The following is a 25,592-nucleotide window of genomic DNA, read 5'->3' on the forward strand; positions in this document are numbered from 1 at the left end:
TGGTCGCACTATCTCAGCGCGGGGGGAAACAGGAGGGGGTTGCTGATGCTCGGGGTATAGAGGATTTTTATTATCCCGCGACGAGCGTCTCCACCTCGGCCAGGTCGCGCTGTCGGCCTCCCTGGGGTGCAGCTCCCGACGCGAGCACCCCCTCGTCTGGTGTCGCTGCCTTTCCACAGCTCCGTCCCCTCCGTTCCGACTCCAACGCACACGCCGACCAGCTCCTTCTTGCCAACTCCACCGCCCGCGAAGTCTTGACTCTCTGTTTCCGACTCTCCTACTCTCCGCCTCTGGACTCTCTGGACTGCCGAACACGGTCCTTTTATCAGCCCCGTAGCTTCGCCCTCTCATCTTTGACCCCCTCCCTTCGACCTTTCACCTCGCTCCCCATTGGCCCGAGAAAAAGTGGGCGTGAAGGCTTTTTGATCCATAAATTTGCATATATCGATCGCCCTGGGGGCGGGGCCAATTCGCCCCTCGCTCACCGATTGGACGGCAAAAAGTGGGCGTGTGTCGTTTTTGATCCGTTTTTGAAGCACAAAATCCGTGATTTTGTACACGCTGTTCGGCGCGCGCCCTGCACGAGTCCAACACCGGTACCCACAGCGGGGCAAGAACGGTGGTGATGCGACGGTTGCGAGTTGTGACGGGAAGGTCGTGTCGGTTGTGGTGAAGCGGCGTTGTGGTTGGTGGTTGTAACAATGGCGGTTGGTCCAAATTAAAGATAGTAAAAGAAAAACGGCTATCCTGAAGAGTCGCAGCACGCATAAATGACATGTATTCCCACTAGACAACGGGTTTGGGCCTAACTACACATGTACTTACCGAGATACCTCACCTGAGGGACCTGAATGGTGGTTTGCGAATTTGGTAACCACAACAATATTGTTGCATATTTCCATCAATTGACATGGCTGGCAGGATATACATACTGTTACGGATCTGGAAAGCATTTGCATTCAACATACAGATGTTCCAAAAGTCAGTTATGTCGTTAAGTATGTGTGTAGTCAGATCCCCTCCTTTTGTCTAGTGGGAGAATCAAAGGCGTGCGTTGCGATTTCTTTTTAGTTCGGTTATTAAATCTTTACATCCAACGAACCCTCCAACTAACAACCAACAACCATTCCATTCCCCATCACCATCCACGACCCACCCGCTATCTACAAGCACTCTGACTTGCCAAGGCATGGTCTTGCAGCCGTTCCTTGCCGCTTCCACCAACGTTCCTTCCACAAACGTTGTAACTCTTGCACGACGGCCTGTGCAACATTGATACTGTTACTCGTTAAGTATGAATCCGCGTGTTAGACTGGCTGGGGTTTCCCGGCAGGGGCCATTGCAGCGTTGATACTGTTACTCGTCGAGTGTGGGCCTGCGTGGAGGAGTGGCTGGGGTTTCCCGGCAGGGGCCAAGGCCCTGCCCCAGAAAGGTGGGCCGTAGGACCTGTCCAATCAGAGGCGGACAGCGAGGTGTGTTCACCAAGGCCCCTCCCTGCTGAGGGAGGTCCATAAATTCCCGAGCACTCTCTGAGGCAGGTGGTCTGTTTGAGGTCTTGGAGGGTCTTTTTGAGGTCTTGGAGAGTCTTTTGGGGGTCTTGGAGTCTTTTAAAAGTTCTTTTGAAGAGTTTTTGGTGGGCGTTGAGGCGGCGAATGTGACTCTGCTGGCCCTTTACGAGGAAGGGAAGAGCGACCCCGACCCCCCTCTGTGGACCCCGGCCATTCACCAGCCGAGCTCCACCACGAACCTCGAGTCCCACACGTACGACTGGGGACCAAACCAGTAACCATTGTCAGGTGCCGCATCGTGGAGCACGCCCTTCCTCCAACGGTCAGGTACACCACCGAACTCTGGCCCCCAGCTTGTCTCTCTCCACGACTGTGAGGGTCCAATAAAGACTCTGGGTTTCTTTTCATTTTGTGTGTGTCTGCGTGTGGGTCCGTCTTTAAGTAGAACTGAATAAGTGTTTTTGGATCATTGTAAATACTTCTTGCATATTCACATTAAGTCTTACTTTGTCTTCATTTACTGCAAATAAAACTTGTTAGAAATGTTCCCAGTTCGTTTCCGTCCCTTCTTGAATTGGTGCAGCATAGCATGGTTCGGATCTGAGTTTAGGCGGGGTTTTATCCCCGATAATCCGTTCATTCCAGCCGGTTTACTGACACAACTTGAATGAACGGGTTGCGTCACAGTCTTTTGCAACATTCCAGCAATATATGTGATTGGTGATGGTTGACTGCGCTCATTGTGTGATTTTTTTACAGGTCGTGCTTTACACGTTATCTAGTCTGAATCGTCACGCTATGAGTCATGAGCAGAGAGCCAATCTGAAGTTTCTTGCCAAGCTTGGCAAAACACCTTCCGAATCCTTCGCGATGTTGAAGCAAGTCTACGGGGAAGAAAAAACGTCACGTACACATGCATTTGAATGGCACAAGAGGTTCAAAGAGGGAAGGGAGGAGGTTGAACATTATCCACGGTCTGGAAGACCTTCAACGAGCAGAACGGCAGACAACATTGAGAGTGTGAAGCAGGTGGTGCGCGCAGATCGTCGACTCATCGTCGACAGATCCGAAGCAATCGGATGATTGCTGAGGAACTTTCCATCAACAAGGACACTGTCTGGAGCATCATCACTGAAAATCTCGAAATGCGCAAGGTTTGCGTCCCCAAGCTGTTGTCCGAGAACCAGAAACAGCAAAGAGTCACTGTCTGTCAAGACATTATCGAGAGCCTCGAGGATGATCCAGACCTGCTCGGAGAGTCATTACTGGCGATGAATCGTGGATATTCGAATATGATCCCGAGACCAAACGGCAGAGTTGTCAGTGGAAAAGTCTGGCATCACCAAGACCAAAGAAAGCAAGGATGTTGAAGTCGAAGGTCAAGGTGATGCTCATCGCGTTTTTTGACATCAAGGGCATCATCCATTCGAGTTTCTACCACAGGGTCAAACAGTGAATCAATACGTGTACAAGGAGATCCTCCGGCACCTCATGAGATCAGTCCTGGACAAGCGGAGGGATCTGTGGGAGAACGCCTGGGTGCTCCACCATGACAACGCCCTTGCTCACAGTGCCCTGAGCATCCAACACTTTCTGGCAGAGGAACATGCCAATTCTGGAGCAACCCCCGCATTCGCCAGAGTTGGCTCCTTGTGATTTTTTCCTATTCTCCAAGCTCAAGGGGATGACCAAGGGGACCTGATTTCCTGATGTGGAGGCCATCAAAAGGGCCGTGACGAAGGAGCTCCAGAGGATTCCAGAAGAAGCCTTCCGGGGGTGCATTGAAGTGTGGAAGAAGAGGATGGACAAGTGTGTGAGACGAGAAGGAAACTATTTTGAAGGGGACAAGCTGTGATTTCAATATATTTTTGGAAATAAAATTTTTGTGAAGTCAGTCCTGTTACTATTTAAATGGACCTCATATGTGTGTATATATATATATATATATATATATATATATATATATATATATATATATATATATATATATATATATACCCATCTTCTTCTTCTTCTTCTTTCGGCTGCTTCCGTTAGGGGGACGCCACAGCGGATCATCCGTATGATCCGCATAGTGATTTGGCACATGTTTTACGCCGGATGCCCTTCCTGACGCAACCCTGGTCGCCTCTTATGACACAGGGATATGGTACACCTATTTTAACCGGGGTATACACCGGCCCAGTACACTGGTACTCACTTCGCCGACCTCGGAAGGATGAGTCAACCCCCTGGTGTATTAATTCAGTGGCCCAACGGGGCTTGAACTCAGGACCTTTTGGATCCCAAGCCGCTGCCCTAACCACTGCGCCAACACCAGGCTGTGTATGTATGTATGTATATATATATGTATATATATATATGTATATATATATATATATATATATACATATACATATACATACATACATACATACATACATACATACATACATACAGATGCAAACAAACACGATATAATAGTGACCGAAGCTTTTCTTGCTACACTCTTCAGGGTAAAAATCACAGCAAATGAAGGAGGAAGTGAAGGTGCATGCTTATATAAGCAAGTCTCAATAAGGGAGACACTAATTGGTTCAACCGTAATGACGTCACGGTTAATCCGAACGCCCATTGGTCGGCAGAGGAATAACGCCACATCCTTGCGACACACACACACACACACACACACACACACACACACACACACACACACACACACACACACACACACACACACACACACACTAACACACACACACAGCTCTGGAAAAAAAAAATGAGACCACTCCAAAAAAATTTAAATCAGCATCTCTACATGTATGGCAGCCATTCCATTCCAGTGTCTGTTGAATTCCAACACAGGCACACCTCATTCTACTTAGTGAGGTACTGATTATGTGATCCCCTGAACCGAATCTTATTTAAGAAGGAAAAGTATAAAAACCACTGCTGTGGTCATCACTATCCTCTTGCAAGAGGACCAGCTGGATGGTAAAAACAGTGCTAGTAGTACCTCAAAAAAAATAACTATTGACCATGCCAAAAGAGTTGAAAAGAAAAGTTTTGAGTGAGGAAAAGAAGGGTTCAATTCTGGTTTTACTGGCAGAGGGATACAGTGAGCGTCACGTTGCTTCCATCCTTAAAATTTCAAACACGGCGGTTCATAAGAAAAAGGTCAAGCAGCAGACATTGGGAACAACAAAGCTACAGACTGGCAGAGGGCGAAAACGACTTTACACTGACCGGGATGACCACCAACTCATTAGAATGTCACTTAACAACCGAAGGATGACATCAAGTGACCTACAAAAAAGAATGGCAAATGGCAGCTGGGGTGAAGTGCACGGCGAGGACGGTTCGAAACAGGCTCCTCGGGGCAGGGCTGAAGTCATGCAAAGCGAGAAAAAAGCCCTTCATCAATGAGAAGCAAAGAAGAGCCAGGCTGTTTGCAAAAGACCATAATGATTGGACCGTAGAGGACTGGAGTAAGGTCATCTTCTCTGATGAGTCCAATTTTTAGCTTTGCCCAACACCTGGTCGTCTAATAGTTATACGGAGACCTGGAGAGGTCTACAAGCCACAGTGTCTCGCACCCACTGTGAAATTTGGTGGAGGATCGGTGATGATCTGGGGGTGCTTCAGCAAGGCTGGAATCAGGCAGATTTGTCTTTGTGAAGGACTCATGAATCAAGCCATGTACAAGGTTGTCCTGGAATAACACATGCTTCCTTCTACTCTGACAATGTTCCCCAACTCTGAGGATTGGTTTTTCCAGCAGGACAATGCTCCATGTCACACAGCCAGGTCAATCAAGGTGTGGATGGAGGACCATCAGATCAAGACCCTGTCATGGCCAGCCCAATCTCCAGACCTGAACCCCATTGAAAACCTCTGGAATGTGATCAAGAGGAAGATGGATGGTCACAAGCCATCAAACAAAGCTGAGCTGCTTGAATTTTTGTGCCAGGAGTGGCATAAAGTCACCCAACAGCAATGTGGAAGACTGGTGGAGAGCATGCCAAGACGCATGAAAGCTGTGATTGAAAATCAGAGTTATTCCACAAAATATTGATTTCTGAACTCTTCCTAAGTTAAAACATTAGTATTGTGTTGTTTAAAAATGAATATGAACTTGTTAACCTCTGCCATCGAAGATCGGAGGTTAATGTTTTCACCCCTTTCTGTTTGCTTGTTTGTTTGTGAACAGTATTACGGAAAAACTCCTCGACGGATTTCGACGAAACTTGGTGGGGGGGGGTTAGGTATGGTCCAAGGATCATACCATTACATTTTGGACCTGGTCCAAAATCCAATATGGCCGCTATGGCGGCCATTTTGAAAAAATCGTTGAATTTTCTTTTTTTTTGCATTTCTACATGTTTTAAGTGATTTCCAACCCCCCCCCAAAAAAAAATTTAGAGAAAAAAATTTTTTGCAACTTTTTTTTCAACAAAATTTCGATTTTTTTATTTTTATTTTTTTTGCATTTCTACATGTTATAAGTGATTTCCAACAAAAAACATGCCAAAATTATAATTGCGGCTGATTTTGGAACTTCAGGTGGATATACCCACGTAAAATCAATTTCTGTCTCAAGGAATCTCGTTATGACGAATGAATTGAGTATGTAAAAGTTAAAAGTAAAACGGAAAGTTGCAAACTATAACTCTGTGAGCACTGTTGACGTCAAATTGAATGAATAGGATATCAGGTTCACTTGAGTGACCTCGCAGTATTGGCGGCGGAGGTTTTGCACTCTACCGAGTGCTCCCCCTCAAGTTTTGTTTGTATTATTTGAGGTCTGAAAACACTGAATCTTTGTTGTTATTTTGACCAGTTGTCATTTTCTGCAAATAAATGCTCTAAATGACAATATTTTTATTCGGAATTTGGGAGAAATGTTGTCAGTGGTTTTTAGAATAAAACAAAAATGTTCATTTTACTCAAACACATTACCTATAAATAGTAAAACCAGAAAAACTGATAATTTTGCAGTGGTCTCTTAATTTTTTTTCCAGAGCTGTATGTACATATATATATATATATATATATATATATATATATATATATATATATATATATATATATATATATATATATATATATATATAATTACTCTGCAAAAATTTTTGGCCACCTTGAAAATAAACGTGTTTATTGTCACATTGACGTATTATGATAAATAAAAGGTAATATAATGATCATACTTTATCAAAGAAACAAAAATGAATTTTATTTTGCAATATTAATACATTAAATTTCAATATATTGTATATCAGACTGCATCGAATTTTCGAGATGAGAGGATTCTCCAGACAACCATCCCTGATCTGATGTCAGACATTGATGGCCTCCATCTATTGTTGAGAGGATAGAAGCAGCATGTCCAAGATAGAGTGACTGAGTTTGAATCTGAATTGATGTGAGATGAGTCTGTTCAGGAAAAGGAAGAATTTGATGTCACCTGCGATGAAGGACTCCATGACCTTGCTGTTTGGTCTGTTGTTAAGGGGATCAGTTGTTGCACCTTGTTTCTGTTTTGTTGTGATGCTGACTTCCAAGCAGCTGTAAGATGACCTTGGGCGAACAGAGCAGAAAGAGGATATACAAGAGCAGCAGAACAGGGTTGTTTTTGGACATGTGAGCTGATGCTGTCAGGTCCAGTTGCAGAATCAGTCGAGGGTTGCCAGAAACATCTCTCCTTTCATTGGTGCAAAAGACAGAGTCCAGGAGAAATTGGGTATGACAGGGTAGGGTGGGTACAGAAAGCAAGAGATGGGAGACACAATGTTTGGAAGAAAACAGAATTAAGGCATTCGTCCTTCTCACGAGCACAATCGGCTGTGGTGCAGTGTGGTGGGGGAAGCTGAGAGGTGCAGTGCTGGGGGCTGGGGGAGAAGCTGGGAAGGTGTGATGTGGAAGAAGCTAGGAGGGTGCGATGTGGAAGAAGTTGGGATGGTGATGTGTACAAAAAGCTGGGAGGGTGCGGTATGGAATAAGCTTGGAGGGTGTGGCATTGGAGGGGGGGCAAAGCTGGAAAGGTGTGGGATGGAGGGGGAACTAGTAGGGTGTGAGATGTGGGGTGGGGTGAAGGGATGCAGTGCAGGGATGTTGTTGAGGGGGATACATAGAAGGAGTGTGGTTTGAAGGACATGGGCATTTTGGAGATGTGGAGGAGGGTACTGACATGGAGGGGTTTGACACCATTTAAAGAACGTGAAGGGGAATTGATTGGCATGAGCAGACAACCTCTCAAAGTTGGACTTCTCAAACTTCCCAATCTGTATATACAGAGACAGACATCATGGGAGGGGTGGAAAGAATGATTGTTGAAGGTACAGTGGAAAGTGATGCTGTCGGGAGGAGGGTTGATTAAACAAGCGTTTACGAGTGAGATGGGTTTGGAAAATAATCCTTGTGAAGAAGAAGAAGAGGAAGGAATACATCGTAATGAAGAAGAATGTGGAGGATTCTTGGAGAAATAAGGAAAGTTAAGCATTTTCAAATGTATTTAAAAGCTTTTAAAGGAAGAAGCATTTTGTTCAATGAAGATTCAGTTTGGAGGTACAGTTTTGAGAAAAGGAAGGAATAAAGTGAAGGAAGTACAGGCAGATTGAGTTTGATTTTTATTTTTGTAGTGAAAAATATTTACCTCCACCACCGAAGGTGAAGGAGGTTATGTTTTCACCCCTTTCTCTCTGTTTGTCTGTCTGTTTGTCTGTGTACAGGATATCTCAAAAAGCTGTGGACGGATCCGGATGAAATTTTGTGGACAGGTTTGGTGTGTGACAAGGACAAACTGATTAGATTTTGGTGAAGATCAGGATCCGGATTTGACTACTATAATTTTAAAGTGATTCTTCACCATTGAGAGATGGGGCCAACATGATATATAGCACAATATCTCAAAAAGTTGTGGACGGATTCGGACGAAACGTGGTGGACACATTGGGTGTGTGACAAGGACGAATTGGTTCGATTTTCGTGAAGATATGAATCCGGATCTGGATATGAGAATGATTTAATTTTCAAAGTGATTCTTCACCATTGAGTGATAGGGCTAAAAACGATATAGTACTGTACAGCATGATATTTCAAAAATGTATAGGGCCCGATATGTTCTCTTGGATCAGGCATTACATGGCGGAGGTATGCACTTTACTGAGTGCCCTTCTAGTTTTGTTTGTTTTGTTTTTTTTTTGAAGTGAGGAGGGGGGAGAGGATGAAGTTTATGAAGCTGAAAGGACAATACTTGAGAGAAAAGAAGCAGAACAATGCACTTGGCATCAGAGCGGATACTTTGCATGCTGACTCGATGAGGCCGATGCGAGTAGGCCACACATTCACTTGGACACAGATTTGACAATACAGCACAACAAGATATGGCTTAACATTGGAAAACTGGAGGAAAATACAAAAGCAACACAGAGATGCGAATATAACAAACATGTGATGGATCTATGCCTGGCGTTGGCTCAGTGGTTAGGGTGGTGGCTTGGGATCCAAGGGTCCTGAGTTCAAGCCTCGTTTCCCGCTGAATTAATTCACCAGGGGGTTGACTCAGCCTGCCATCCTTCCGAGGTCGGCAAAGTGAGTACGAGCTTTCTGGGATGATTAAGTCATTCGAGTATCCTGCGTCGGAGTGGTGACCCGTCCAGGATTGTACCCAATAGCCAAGGAGACTGCTTCGACAGCACCAACGCTCTGTACAGAGTATGGTCCCAATGGGTGGGATGGATCTGATTCGGAAAACTTAGTTTTGATGAACTGGAAAAATGTACTGCCGATCAAACTTCCATGGAATTAGAAGTCAAATCAGAAGTGTAGAAGGCGATACATCTACAACCGACTGTGAAGCATGGTGGAGGTTCTGTTCAGGTTTGCGGATGTATTTCTGCTGCTGATGTTGGTAATTTGGTGAGAATTGAAGGAATAATGAATGCTGACAAGCATATCCTAATCCACCAAAGTATCCTGTCAGGAACGAGGCAAATTGGTGACAACTTTGTTTTCCAGCACGACAATGACCCCAAGCACACTGCAACCGTCATTAAAATACATTTACAAAGAAAAGCAGTCAGGAAGTCAACACCTATTAGAATGGCCTCCTCAAAGCCCTGACTTGAACATCATAGACGCTGTCTCGGATTATTTGGACAGGAGGAAAGATGAAAAACCACCAAAAAGGTTGTCCTACCAAATATTGTTTTGTTTGCTTAATAAAATATAATCATTATAAATTTTATTGCCAGACCTCAATAATTTTTTAATATATCAGATTGAAACTTACACAGCTTATTTGTACACATGTGTCATACTGTATATATGTATAAAATTTGGTCAAAATTAGTCAAAAGGTCAAAGTCATTGCCATCCAAAACATGTAAAACACCTCTTAGGCTGCAATTATAGATGATACATACTTTTATTGTTACTTCTACTTTTCATCCTAATTCTTTTTTTTTATCCATCATTTTAAGATGGAGTTTTTAAAAAGAAAAAAACAAACAAAACAAAATAAATGAGTAAACCCCCACAATGCCCCCCAAAACAGACTTTGAAATGGTGTTAATGTGGGATTTTGTTCTTTCCATGCCGAAGCCAGAATACTAATAGCGTTTCCCCGCTGGACGGTCAAGCTCAGTCACTGCTTGAACCTGACCAGTTGTCTTGTATCGCCAGTGGATGCAACGAGCCTTCTACCACTATCACTAATGCTGTTGGACATAGATCGGCCATACACTCTGGTTGTTTCGATGGCAATTGGTTTGAATAAATAAGTTTGGCTGAGGCCGGTGTATTTATTGCGTTTCAGAACTTCCTCATCGGTGGCGGCCGCTCCAGCCATTAAGGCTGTATTGTAAACTTGTGATTTGGCAAAAGTGTCGATGCAAGTGCAATCCCAGGTTTAGTTTTTCCCATTCTTGTATGGGACAATGGTCAAGCCATCCGGGCGGGTGTTTTTTTCAAGGTCTACACCAAGAGGTTCCAGGACAGATGGTATCCCTGCCCCATAAAGGGCATGTTTGACCACATCGTTTAAGGCCGAATGTCTAAAAGATTGACCGGCACTGAAATGGCACGACTGACCATGGTGTCCAAGTGTATCCATCATACTGCCTCATCGACATTTATGTCACTCACAGACTGATGCTCCAACTCGTAGTGCAACCGTAACATGTAAAGACTCAGGGTGAAGCTGTGTTCCCGAAGAGGGAACAGGGACTGCATGAAGCCATTTCCCGCTTTCCTTAGTGGCTGCAGCCAAAAGACGGGCTCTGGTGACCTGATCCGCACTGTTCAACAGGCTGACATAAGACACTTGCCACCTCAAATGTCCCATGCTTTTTGGCTAAGCCGGCACAGGCCTTCGGGTATCAAAATGTGACAATGAGAATGTATATTTTTGAGATGGCCTCAGACTTTTGCACAGTACTGTATAATATATATTTTTTAATATAAGTATTATACATTTTCCCATTTATAATATATTGGAAAATATGAAATATTTTCCCATAGATGGTCCAAATGTAAATACTGTACAGTACTATATGTAGGGTTGAGAAAAAAGAAGGTACAATGTCAGGTATGAATCTCTGGATGACTGGACTGCTGTGCATAGCAATGCTTCAAAATCAGGACTATTACATTTTATCACGGCAGAAAGACCGATATAATTAAATGATCAATCATTATATGATTACAGCAGGAAGTCGGAGCTCCACCTGGTGTTTTTGAAAACCTGAAGAATACAATCTATCCTGGTACTTGCAGCAAAAATTCTGTATAGCCAATGTATAGTAAAAAAAAAACAATTTGGTAGAACATCAGCATCACATAATTATGTCAATGCGTTTGCAGGATGCTAGTCGTATCCTTGAAAAATATTATACAGTCCGATTCAAAATGAATTTCCCTTACCATTGTGGTTTTCACATTACCCATGATTAAAGCATGAGTCACATTTGCTCTACGGCTAGGATACGGCGGCCGTACCCCCCCCCCCCGAATTCACAGAAACGTGCGGCAGCCGCAGAGTTTCTGAAGTAGTCTCAGGGTGTCCCTACGCCATATGGCTGTCTTTTACAGGCCGTAGGGGTCTCTGTGGAATTAAAGCGCGGAGTTATAACTTTTTTCATTTCTAGGTTGGCCGTAGCAATTCGACAAGCCGTAGCCATGACGTAGATGTGTTCCACGTCGACCGTACGTAAGGCGTGCGGTGGGCTTGCATTATTCGTGCGGCTGCCGTAGGCTCTTATCAATGAAAAATGAATTTTGCCAACCCCCCAAAAATTACGGCGGCCGCACTATTTCCACGGTCGCCGTAGGGTAGTCCTAAGGCGTCCCTGTGTTCAACGTACGGTGGCCTTGTGGTCTGTGTGACTACCTGCGGGCAACGCAGGGTCAACGCACGGTTCCCCTACACCCACCGTGCGTCCTACGCACGGCCTCCGTGGCAGTCTGCGTCGACCGTGCGGCTGCCGTAGGCTCTTATCAATGAAAAATGAATTTTACCAACCCCCCAAAAATTACGGCGGCCGCACTATTTCCACGGTCGCCGTAGGGTAGTCCTAAGGCATCCCTGTGTTCACCGTACGGTGGCCTTGCGGTCTGTGTGACTACCTGTGGGCAACGCAGGGTCGACGCACGGTTCCCCTACGCCCGCCGTGCGTCCTACGTACGGCCTCCGTGGCAGTCTGCGTCCACCGTGCGCTACCACTAGAGATCGGAGTATAGGTGTTTACCACACACATCATCACATTTCATATTGTATATTATTACAGCATATTATACAGTTTATACAGCACATCTGTATATAACCTGGTCCACAATCTATATGACAGATATGAGATATGATATACACATGAAAAAGAACTGGCATATATACCCACTCGTTACCGTCCGTCTGGCCGCACGTTCACCTTAGGGTCCCCCTGCGGTCACCTTGAGGCTACCTTGCATCTGCCTTAAATTCTATGGCCGCCGCAGGGACGCCCTAAGGTCACCGTGCGACATCAAATCAAAGACCGTACGGCACCCCCACGTTTTCAGTCTCCATAATTTCTAAATACCCCCTGCGGCTACCCGAAAAATAAAAACATATGTGACTGTTACATTGTGTGACCGTGGAACTACTGCGGCCGCCCTATAATTGCTAGTGGCCGTAGATTTTTTTTTAGACCCTACGGCCACCGAGCCAAATGTGACTGAAGCATAAGCAAGTCTAAAATTCCATCACGTGTGATTCTGTTGCAGATGAATTCAAACGATGGCCGATCAGCAAGAATGAGTCAACAAAACCAGAATGTCGCTATGTGCCACCCAGCTCAAAGTTTGGACATCTTACCACAAACCAAATAGATTTCACCTCCAAGGAAGGGGCCCCTCGTCAAAGCTGCCGCCCTGGTCCAGATAACAAGCTTTATGATGGCGATTTTGATGGGCAAACAGTGCATAAGACGACTTTTGTTGCAAAGACAGTTGAACCATGGCCTCGCCATGTGCCAGAGCCATATACACAAAGCAGCAAGCCCCTGGATGACCTGACGGTACACCGGAGAGATTTCATGGGCAAGGCTGGAGAACCTATACAAAGTTGCAAACCTAAATCTGAGATAGCAGATACCAGTGCCCCCTTTGAAGGGCTCTCTGAAATGAAGGAGAGGTTCCCCACATGGTCAGTGTGCAAGCGTGAAGTACCACAGGCCAAACCATATGAGCCTCCGACTGGTGACATGGACCTGACCACAACCACACAGCTGATGTTCCGTCCATTTGAAGTTCAACGTCCAATCCCTGGCAAACCGCATTCGTCCACAATAGAAATTAGCAATGGGCCTTTTGAAGGCCAAAGCACTACCAGAGAAGACTACCGCCAATGGCAAGTGAGCAGGCGTGAACCATTCCGTAAACCTCAAGCAATCCAGCCTCCCATCGGCAATATGGAGAACTTGACCACCTTCAGACAGCATTTTGTGCCGCACTCCCCACTGACGATGCAGAATTTTAAGCCACCAAACGTTGCCATCCAAAGTGATATACCTTTCGATGGAACAACCAACTACCAAAACGAATTCACCGCAAAACACAACGAAGTTTGCCCGGCAATGTACTCCGTTCCACAAGGATATGTCTACGACTCGGAAGATCCTCACGGCCACCGTATGTATCGCTCAGTTTCCAACTCGGTGGCCACAAACCACCATCTGCCTTCTGACATCACCTGTGACAACTGTGAAGTGTTAGTTGCAACTACTTAACTGCATTGAGAAAATTAATAACCAAATCAAGAATTTAATCATATCATCATCATCATCTCAGGAACATCATTTGAGATCTTTAATAATCATAGCTTTACTATGTTTAATCAATATTACTATGTTTAATTATTATATTTAATTACTATGCTTAATAGGTTTAATAATCAAACCCTTGCTGGGTTTGCCTCACTGGGTTTCGTTTTTGTGAAGCTTCAATCAGAGGATAATTTTAAATTATATTTCTCACGTTGATCACATTTTTCTTTTGCAGTGATGATTCTAGATGTTTGTGCAAAACAATCACTTAATTATCTATGTACATAAAACCTTATTGCCAATACATGGAACATTTAATCAAAGTTGAATCGATATTTTATGAAACACTTGGGCACTTTCGAAACGCCACAATGTGGGTAGTTAACTGTTTATTTCACCACCTTGTAGAAATAATATCATTTGCTTATGCTTTTTACAAGCTGATTATCACCCTTCCATTAGAGTCGCTTGTATGTACAAAAATTAAAAGAACATTAAGATTATTGTGCAATACCAGCAAGTTTCCCATGCTCGCGCGGGATTCTAAACTGGGTAGGGATGGAGGTGGCAAAACTGCAAATGGTGTCTGTCATCAAGCCGGCAAGCTGGGAGCATCAATTCACATTTATCACATCTGATGCAATTTAAATGCTCTAATGGCAGTGAGGTGCTTCATTGGAAACTGTTTGTTCGATATATGTAGCTTTTTGATGTCGAGCGTCTGTAATAAAAATTTATATTGGTATCAAAGCCAATGACCAATTACAAATTAATAGTGGCATAAAAAAACATTTTGAACACAATGTCGAGGCTCGTATACGATTGCAATCCATTGACATCACAGAATGTACAAGGGGAGTAGGACACGAGAGGGGCGGGAAAAGGAAGGACAAAACAGTGGGGACAGAGACATGAGGATGTCTGTGGAAGGGAGAGGGATGGGGCGGGGTACACAGAGTAAACAAGATGGACATGACAGGGACTTTCAGGAAGGAAAGCAGGGAATTTGAAGGAGGTGGGTTTGGGGTGGATTAGCTTGGGTAGAAAAGATCGTGGTTTTGGATGGGGAAAGATGAGAGATGGTGGTGAACAGCTGCTTTGAAGACCTGCAGGGAAGAGTGGGATTGAAGAGAGTGTGGGAGTTTGTTCCAAAGCTTAGGAAAAAGAGGAATGAAAGAGTGAAGGTGAGCAGCAATTCTTGATTTTGGTAGTTTTATCAGAAGGGGGTTGCTCGCGGACCTTGAGCGCCCTGCAGAAATATGGGAAGGGGGGGGGGAACATATGACATATCTCACACAGAGCAGGGGAAGGGGGCAAGGACGGAGAGGAGAGAGGAGAAGACAGATAGCAGAAGCAGTTCAAGCTCGCTCCCCGGGGATTTGTCGTGCTTGCTGGATGTCCTTAGGCATGATGGTGATAAACTTGGCATGAATCACGCACAAATTAGTGTCCTCAAACAAACTGATGAGGTAGGCCTTGCTCGACTCCTGCAGTACCATCACAGCGGAGATCTGGAAATGCAAGTCGGTCTTGAAAGGCGCTGAAACAACAGCTTGTGAATGAGCAGCTCAGTTGACTTTTGGTAGTGATGGTTCTCACGCAGTGCCACAGTTCCAGGCCGGTAACGATGTGGTTTTTTCACATCACTGGTGGCTGACATGCTTTTCCTTGCCGCCTTGGTCGCCAATTCCCTTCGCGGCACCTTTCCACCAGTCGACTTACCGGTGTTCAGTTTCATCCGAAGAAAAATTCAAAAATATTCTCTCAACAAAAGGAAGCAAATGAGGCCACTTCGAGGTTGTATTACATCCTAAGTGGATAGAAAAGATCTATATATAATCTCTGATTTCTATCTTGTGGATAGGAGCGAAGGTAGATTTCCGAGAACCACCCCCCCCCCCACCCGTTCCCTTCGTACTTTCATCAATCCAGTACATTTATACACTAGTGATACATACTCCCACTGGGAGCAAAATATGGTGTCAATTGTACCCCTTATGCCTGGTGTTGGCTTCGTGGTTAGGGTGGTGGACTTGGGATTCGAAGATCCTGAGTTCAAATCCCACTCAGCTGTTGAATTAATACCAGGTGGGGTTGACTCTGCCTGTCATCCTTCCGAGGTCGGCAAAATGAGTGCCAGCTTGATGGTATCTTGTGTCGGAGTGGCGACTCATCCAGGATTGTGCCCAATAGCCAAGGAGACTGCTGAGGTGGCACCAACACTCTGCACAGAGTATGGTCCCAATGGATGGATGGATGTACCCCTTCCCTGTTTGAGGTCCTGCTTCTTCTTTACGTGGTGGACAGATGGACGCGTCTCTTTTTTGTAACAGTTACACCCATTCCTTCCTGGAGTGAAATAATGTGTCAATACTCCCTCCCTCCAGCAGGGGTCAGTGGTTAAATCACTAACACTATTCTCTGTGTGCAGATGAAAATCACTAGTCCAGGGTGAGGGTTGGGGGTTGGTAATTATTTTGCACACACGACATGCCGCTGGGTACACCAAGCATGTCTGTAAAATTTGGTGGTGATTGGGATAGCAATTTTCGATTCTACAATGATCATACATACAGTGGTCTGCAAAAGTATTCACCACCTCCAAAGATTTCACATTTTGATGCCACCTGAGCTTATTCCATGATGCTTTCAAATCAAACTTTATATATATATATATAGTCTTCACAAACTATTCCAAAGTGATAAAGCTAAAAAAAGTAGATAAAATGTGAATAAGTCAGGTTAACAGAGAAAATCAGATGATTCTCAGTTGCATAAGTATTCAAACCCTTTACCTAATTAATCCTAAATCACTTCAGGAGCAAATTATTTGTTTTAAAGGTTACAAAATAAGTGTAATAGGTTTCACCTGTGTGTAATTAGTGGTTTAACTCAATTTAAGATTCCCCACTTATCAAATGAGTTTTAAGGTGAAACTCTCTTGGTCAACCAACAAGGCAAACATGAAGACCAAAGAGCTTTCCAAATAAGTCAAACATAAAGTGGTGGAGAAGCACAGTTCAGAAGAGGGTTATAAAAATATTTTAAAAAGTCACATTATCCCTTTGAGTTTGGTGAAATCCATCATCAAGAAATGGAAGACGTATCATACCGCCCAGACTCAACCCAGATCAGGTCACCCATCCAAACTCAGCAGTCGTACAAGCAGGAAACTGGTTTGGGATGTCACTGTAAATCCAACAATGACTTTGAAAGATCTGCAAGGCTCTATGTCCGAGATGGGGGTCAGTGTTCATCAATCACCAATCTCCCGTTCACTTTACAAAGTTGGCCTCAATGAACAGGTGGCAAGAAAGAAACCATGACTGAAAAAGATACATCTAAAAGCTCGTGTAGAGTTTGCGAAAAAGCATCTTAATGATACTGCAGGTTTGTGGAGAAAGGCTTTGTGGTCACACGAGATAAAAATTGGATTTTTTGGTCTAAATTCAAAGAGTTACGTCTGGTGCAAACCTACCATTGCACATCACCAAATGAACACCATCCCTACTGTCAAGCATAGTGGGGGCAGCATCATTTAATGGGACTGCTTTTTATCAGTAAAACTGGCAAACTTGTCAGGATAGAAGGGAAAATGGACAGTACAAAGTACAGGAGAATCCTTGATGAAAACCTGCTTGTGTCAGCTATTAATCTGAAACTGGGTAGGAGATTCACATTTCAGCAGGACAATGATCTGAAGCACAAAGCTAAAGCCACACTGGAGTGGCTGAATAAGAAGAAAATAAATGTTCTTGAGTAGCCCCAGTCAAAGTCTTGACTTGAACCCAATTAAACATTCATGGTGAGATTTGAAGATTGCAATTCATCAACGATCGCCATCAAATTTGGCAGAATTTGAGCAATTTTCACATGAAGAATGGGCAAAGCAAAGAATGGCAAATGAAGAATCTCACTGTACAAAGCTGGTAGAGATCTACCCAAAAAGACTCAGCAGTTATTGCTGCAAAAGGTGCTTCCACCAAGTACTGAGGCTGAATACTTTTACAACCAGTGAATTTTGATTTGTACTTTTTTTTTTGCACATATTCCTGACATGTAACCTCCTTCAACTATAACAGTGTTTAGTTGGGTCTCTTCAGTTATGAATAAGAAAGTTCATTTGGAAAAACTGTTTCTCCATAATTTGTAATTCATCTAAATGTGGCATTATTGGCAGGGGGTGAATACTTTTGCAGGCCACTGTATGGATGTAGACGAAACTCCAGGGATTACATTTTTCTTAAATTAAAATGAGTACATGACTTTTGGGGGGAAACTTAAGCTGGAAGTCAATTGTAAAGATATGTGCTCACAAAATAATTTAATTTGAAACCATTTAAATAATCCAATTATCACAGAACATGGTTATATGAACATACATGCATACAGTACATCCAGCCAGGTAGTGAACCAAAAAAAATAGGAACACTAATGTAATGTCACTTAATCAGGTGTTGGGCCATCACGTGCGTCCAATACGGCCAGTATTCACCATGGCATAGAATTCACCAGCATCTGGAATTCTGCAGGAGTGATGCGGCACCATTCGTCCACGAGAAAGTCATTAAACTGACACCTGTTTGATGTAGGTGGAAAATGTTGTCTCAGGCGTCGTCCCAGATATGCTCGATTGGTCTGGGGACTGAGAAGGCCATCAATTATATTGACAACATCAATATCATGCTCATCAAATCATTGGGGCACCAACACATGCTCTGTGGATGGTGGCATTGGTGGTGGGGAGGGGGTCTCTTCTTTCAGCCATGCTTGCCATAATTATGGCAACCAGGCCTGCGCCGCATTTTTATACATGTCCCTAACCATGCTGGGATTTTATTTGCTTAATAGCACATGGGCCACACTTGTGTGGAAGCCGTTACTTGGTGTTGCTCATTTACCCAGGTGTTTCCACTTTTCTGTCCACCACCTGTGCATACATACATATTGTAGTGTTGATGGCTCGACTGACGTCAAGCTCATCGTGGCGGGATGTTAAAATCCCGCGATGTCCGAGTGGCTTAACTCCTGAGGGGACGTTCCGAATTGATGGCTGACAACGCGTGTGTGGGTCGTGAGGAGAGACATGAAAACCTCAAAGTTTTTGTAAAACCAACGGGTTTATTTCCCATAACCCAAACAACCAGGGGAAGATTGACCCGATGAAAGGAATATGACGGCGGGTTGGGAAGGAAGGAAGGGAATACTAGTAATAAATAATTATATACAAGGTTAATGTAAGAAATCTAAAGACCAAGGGCACCACACACCAGACTCAGTCACTTACGTCACTCAGACAAAAAAAATGGGGAACTCAGCTCTGGTGGTAGTGGGAAACAAGCAGGTGATGAGGAGGGACGAGGAGGATGACTAGGAGGTGAGCAGACAATGGGGAGACGAAGATCAGGACAATGAGATGAAGGCACATGGGCAGGTAGACAAACAGGGCAAGGCAGGAAAGAAGAAATGTTGGGCAGACAGGTAGGGCAACCTCCTTAAAACTCCTTTTCATCTGATTTTTCCTCCTTCTATCGTGTTCGCCTCAGACTCGCACACCCCACTCCCAGCCACGTTCTCCTCAGACTTTCAAATTCTCCTCCATCGTCTCCGACTTCCAACTGCCTGATTACCTCCACCTTCTTCTCTTGGGGTAACGAAAAACTCCCCCTCCCCCTCGAGGCGATCCGACCTCCACCCTTTGGGAGGCGACAAATACTCTTCTCTCATGCCAAGTCTCCCGGCACCTCCTGGTCGAGGTTGACATAAAGGTTTTACACACAATTTCCTTACCATAATCCCGAATTATTACCATGTACCACCCCCTGTATGGCACACATTCAAACAAGACAATTCTTAAGCTAAGGTTTCCCTACTTATTACATCAAGATGGGCTAACTACTCGTATATGGACCATGCTACTATGTACATTCCAATCTGCTCTATGGTGATATCTACCCTCCCCTCCCCCAAACAAACGTAACAATACATATACATCCTCTGGTTGAAGTTAATTTCAGAATAAATCAGGCATATCATTGTGGTATTCAACAATGATACTTCAAATCATACCTGTACATATATTGCATACTTCACTGTTAAACTTTTTACTTGATCTATGGCTCATAGTGGAGCTGGCACACACCCAAACACACACACACACACACACACACACACACACACACACACACACACACACACACACACACACACACACACGAATGTTAGACAAGACAAAGACCACTGAGCCTGTGGGAAGGGCTGTCACTTCCCAGGGCACTCTGGGTACCAGCGATGCCACAACAATGGCCCTGTTTTTCTCACCTTACTCAGCAGGCATTTTCGAAGGGGAATTTATTTTCCCCATGGATGCCAACCTCTGGTGATTGTCCATGCTCTTAACCTTTTAAATGATGAACGTCAAGCAAGGGAGCAGCACGTACTTTTTTTTTTTAAAGTCTGGTATGACTCGCTGGGGTTTGAACTGCCGAACTCCAAGACCTCCCAGCAGAGGTTCTAACCATTACACCACCAAGTCTGTTAAATTTGTTTGTTGTATTTATCAAACAATATCTGACAAACAAGTATTGTATCTGATTTATCAAACAATTTCCCTGACAATATCTGCTGCTCTTCCTTCGCTCCAATTGGTTCTTCTGACCACGTCCTTGTTAAAGTGGACATCTCTCTGGCTGTCATCAGAGAACCACCTCACCGCCGTCGAGTCTGGCATTTCACTCAAGCCGACTGGCAGGGTCTCCGAGCAGCCATCAAACTTACAGACTGGTCTCCTATCACTACTTTCTCAAACATCAACTCATCCTGGGAATTCTTTCAAAGAAACTTGCTCTCCCTCATGCACAGATTTATCCCCTCTCGTGTTCAGTTGTCTTACCCTTCCTCCCGCCCTTGGTTTACTGAAGCTTGTGGTGAGGCAGTTGTCCTGAAACAACTTGCCTTTGCCTCATGGAAAGCAAACCCAACTGAGGGCAATCTCAGTTCTTTCCACAAAGCTCGGAACAAGTGTGTATCTACCCTCAGGAGAGCCAGAAAACAACATCTTTCTCATCTCAAGTCTGAACTCTCAAACCTCTCTCCCTCCTCAAAATCCTGGTGGCGTTTAATCAAATCTGTTTCTGGTGTATGTTCCCCCTCCATCCCCTCCCTTACCTCAAATGGCCGCACTGCTGATTCCACACGTGATAAAGCTGAATGTCTAAACTCGGTGTTTGCAGCTAAATCTTGTGTCCTAAACCCATCACTATCTCTACCCACTTTACCCAGTCGCACCCAACTGTCCCTGGACTCTGTATCCTTTTCTCCTGACAAGGTGGAGAGCTTGCTTTCAAACCTCGAGTCAGATTCTGCAACCGGTCCAGACGGCATCAGCCCACGTGTCCTCAAAGCCTGCTCTTCTGCTCTTGCTCACCCTCTCTCTGTTCTATTCACCCTCTCATTTTCCCAAGGTCATCTGCCATCTGCTTGGAAATCTGCTAACATCACTGCCCTGCATAAAAAGGTGCAAAAACAGATCCCTGTAACTACAGACCAATCAGCCTTCTCCCAATCATCAGCAAGGTTATGGAATCCATCATTGCTTCAGACATGAAATCCTTCCTCTTCTCCAATGGCTTGATTTCCAATCATCAATTTGGTTTCAGACCAGGTCACTCTACCCTGGATATGCTGCTACTGCTCTCCCATCAATGGATGGAGGTCCTCAATGCCAGACAGGAAATCCGAGCCGTATCCCTGGACATATCACGTGCTTTTGACACAGTCTGGCACCCTGCCCTACTCACCAAACTCTCTTCCCATGGTATTCAAGGCCATCTCCACTCATGGCTCGCAGACTTCCTCTCCTGTCGCAGTCAACGTGTGGCCCTAAATGGAGTTCTTTCATCCCCTCTTCCTGTGCAGGCTGGAGTTCCTCAAGGTAGCGTTCTGGGCCCTGTTCTTTTTCTGGTTTTCATCAATGATCTCTCGGACTCTCTGGAAAATCCTCTATTTCTCTTTGCCGACGACTCCACCCTCTGCCGTACCATCTGTCATCCCTCAGACCGGCAAGCAGCAGCTTCTTCGCTCACTGCAGATCTGGATAAAATCACAAACTGGTCCAACACGTGGAACATGTCTTTCAATCCACACAAATCTCACACTCTCACTATGTCTCTTCGAAAGGACCGTTTACAAAACCCCCCATCCACTTTCTCAACAATCCTCTGGAAGAAGTCTTTTCTTTCAAGCTTCTGGGTCTCACTATCTGCCATGACCTTTCCTGGGAAAGTCACATTTCCAACCTTGCCTCAAAAGCCAGTCGCCGACTGGGAATCCTCCGTCGTGCAAAGTCCTTCCTCGGCCCTCTTGAGCTCCTGACTACTTACAAAGCTTTTGTCCGTAGCCTGATGGAGTACTGCTCTCCCCTCTGGGCTGGTGCTCCTGCCTCCCACCTTTCTCGACTTCACGCTGTCGAAACCAGGGCTTTTAAGATCATTGGCATCTCCCGCAATGAAGCTGAGTCTTTGGGCCTCTCACTCAATCACCGCAGGTTGGTCGGTGGTCTTTCTGTCTTCTACCGACTCCTCTCCAGCCTTACCCCCAATGCTCTCTCTGCGATTTGTCCCAACGACATTACCACAGGGCGCTCAAGGTCCGCCAACAACCCCCTTCTGGTAAAACTACCAAAATCACGAATCACTGCTCATCTTCACTCTTTCATTCCTCTTTTTCCCGCCTTTGGAATAAACTTCCTCACTCTATTCTTTCCCATTCTTCCCTCCAGGCTTTCAAAACAGCTGTTCACCACCACCTCTTATCTTCCCCCATCCAAATCCTCGATCTTTTCTACCCCCGATAATCCACCCAAGCCCACTTCCTTCAATTCTCCTGCTTTCCTTCCTGAAAGTCCCTGTAATGTCCATCTTCTCCTCGCCATGTTCCCCGTCCCATCCCCATCCCTCTCCCTTCCACAGTTCACCTGTGTCTGTTCCCCAATGTTTTGTCCCTTCCACTCCCACCCCTCTTGTCTCATGCCTCCTTGCTGTGAGTTGTGTGTTAGCTCTCATACGAGCCTCGACCAAGGTATACAAAAAAAAAAAAAAAAAAAAAAAAAAAAAAAAACATTCCAATTTTAAATGTTACATATATCCCCATTAATATTTACACTAACCTTGTTTTTCCATATACGTTTGTTTTGCAAAACCATACAGGTTTTAATAAGTACATTAGGTTACTTCAACGTAAGTTCACTTGCACTTGTTGCAGGTCTTGTGCACATGCTGTCTCTCTTTTTCTCACCTACATGCAAAATGACAAACACACAGGGACAGTGACAGTGACAGGAGAGTGCCATCTTGAACGTTTTGGCTGGAAATGTTCGAACATTCGCAGTCTGGTGACAAGGAACTGCTGCATCTGGCTATGGTTTAGACAATTGAGTGTGTTGTTTCACAGCAGGTCTTACTCAGATCTCCTTCTTCCAAAATGCTTGTGACAAATGACAATGCAGAGTCTAGAGTCTGATTTAAAAAATTTAGTTTGGCATTGGATTGGAGGTGTGTCAACAGTGAGCCGGTTCAATGGTCTGTGCAGCAGACTAGCAATGATCTGACGAGTGTCCGCATGCAAACATGCGACAGGCTCCCCACTACATCACCTACACTTGGTTCACACACAATACTCTGTGGAACAATTCAGTGGTTCCACTATTGTAGATCCACAACTCATGTTCTACAGGGAATTGTAGTTTCTCCAACAGGCACGTATCCTGCAGAGTTCCAAGAGCTTGGTGTTACTACCGTAGAAGAGCCTGAGCGATATTTCTGTCACCAAGTCAATATTGTGCTTTTTCTATCTGCTTCATAAATAGTATACATATATATGTATATAATATATAAATCATATATGTATATATATTAAAAAAAATGTATACATATTTAAAAAAAACTAAAAAATATATATAAAATAAAAAAAACGAATATACTGTTGCAGTTTTGAGAAACCGCTGTTGTAAATGTGCACTCACGACACGTCGCTCCTTCAGCGTAGTTATTTCCATAATAAATGTTTTGACTAGTCCCTTACCTTTAGATGGGTTAGTGGGATCCAAACCGTGTTGGAACGGGGAGATTAGGGTTCACCCCCTATTTTTATTTTGCTCATGGAAGGTTGGCGGCAAGGTGTTGGCCGTCATTTGATGTGGGCGTGTGCCGATCCCTTCCTTACATTCCCTTTATCATTAATTTCTCTCTCTTCTTTATCGTTAATTTCCTCTCCCTTTCTCTTTTCTCACACCACACGTAAATACACACTTTTATCTAATACAGACTGTAGTTTGACACGATCTCTTCCCCCACGTACGAAAGGCAATCAAGACATTAAGTACAGTTACATAACCTCAAACTCCCCCCCTCTAAAGGAGATCCCTCATCCCACAACCCTCAACCATTAACCCATTGTTAGCCTTCGTGATGGTGATCACGTGCCTGGGCGATGTTTGGTCAACATTGACCTGAGAGAAATCGGCTCCGTTCGTTTCCCCATAATCGTTCTTGCGCGCCACAAACCAGCCGAATACTCGCTCGCCTTAAGCGGTGGCAAGCGAGGTCCGACTCTTACGACAGCCAGAAACCCCGACTGAGAGGACTCGCTGCAGAAACTCGAATTGGCGGGGCTTGGGAGTAGGAACCCCTATCTGCGTGCAGGCCCCACCCAATGACGCAAACATTCTCGAAGCTTCCAGGTCGGCCTTACAAAAGAGCAACGGTTGTTTACACCTGTCTTTGCAACGGTTGTTTACGAAGCCTCCTTTCAACGGTCATTGAGGCTCTTTGGTGGCTCCTTTCAAAGGTCCTTGGCGGCTGTCTTTTGCAATGATCATTGGAGGCTCTTTCTACGGTTGTTTACACTGGCTCCGTTCAACGGTCGTTTGCAGGTTCCTTTCAACAGTCGCTCGAGGCTTCTTTCAACGGTCAATCAAGGCTCCTTTCAATGGGCACCCGAGGCTCCTTTCAACGGTCGTTTACACTGTCTCTCTTTCAATGGCCATTTGCGGACACTTTTTCAATGGGTGTCCGCAAACACCTGTTGAAAGGATACTGTTCCCTGAGGTCGTGCTGCTGGTTCTTGGCACCTTCGCTCCTTTGGTTTTTACCTCATGAACTGTCATCATGAGCGAGGAGCCGAGGCTGCGAGGGGGCGGACGGAGCCAAGCCGATTAAAAGGACCAAAAGCAAGCTGCACTACAGACACATCTGGTCGGATCGCACACCTAGGCTATCTCCTCACACAACTTTTCTGCTGCACCTTTCCCAGTTTCCCTTTTCAAATACACTCGCAACACGCACACCCACAAGCACGTCACTGTTCTTCCATGCACCCGAGACACCTCACAGTCTTTCTTCCCACTTCTCTCCCTCAGCGTTGAATAGCGGTTGTGAATATTTGACCTGTGTACTGTGTTAGTGGAAGGTAAGGCTCTTGTTAAGCTTGCTCTGTCTCTTTTCTCTTTCTCTGATCTCATTGCTGTACAAATTGCTTAACCCTCATTTCTCCCCATGCTATTGAAATCCTTATGTTCCCTCCCCCCTTTTTTCCTGCTCCTGACTTGTGTAAATAAACCTGTTCTTGTTTAATCTATTTCCGATCTGTCCATGTGCGTCTTTTCCACCATTGGTCCAGCACTGTCCACACGTAGATAGCTTGGGAGGTTGAGATTCCTGACGGTTCAGTTTGCAGGTTCCGGCGTGTGCTAGCAGTACAGCTCGGCCGCATTCAAGATCACCAGATAAGGTAAGTAGCACATTTGCCA

At 44.7% G+C, this 25,592-nt stretch overlaps 1 protein-coding gene and 1 pseudogene across 5 annotated transcripts in view; one reads left to right on the forward strand and one right to left on the reverse strand.

Annotated features, from left to right (window-relative positions):
- The window catches only part of LOC147016746 (stabilizer of axonemal microtubules 2-like), a 35,446-nt gene extending 21,159 nt beyond the window's left edge, over positions 1-14,287 (forward strand). For all 5 annotated transcript variants that reach the window (XM_085845690.1, XM_085845693.1, XM_085845688.1 and 2 more), the window contains one exon: positions 12,747-14,287. In XM_085845690.1, coding sequence (XP_085701816.1) covers positions 12,747-13,750 — 1,004 coding nt within the window. In that variant the 3' untranslated portion in view covers positions 13,751-14,287. The remainder of the gene's footprint in view (positions 1-12,746) is intronic.
- A 514-nt stretch (positions 14,288-14,801) lies between these two features.
- On the reverse strand, positions 14,802-15,663 carry LOC147016747 (histone H3-like; annotated as a pseudogene).
- Positions 15,664-25,592: the final 9,929 nt, after the last annotated feature.

The sequence above is a fragment of the Eptatretus burgeri genome, chromosome 11 (assembly GCF_056783735.1).
Source record: "Eptatretus burgeri isolate ZD-2024b chromosome 11, Ebu_testis_v1, whole genome shotgun sequence".
Classification (NCBI taxonomy): Eukaryota; Metazoa; Chordata; class Myxini; order Myxiniformes; family Myxinidae; genus Eptatretus; species Eptatretus burgeri.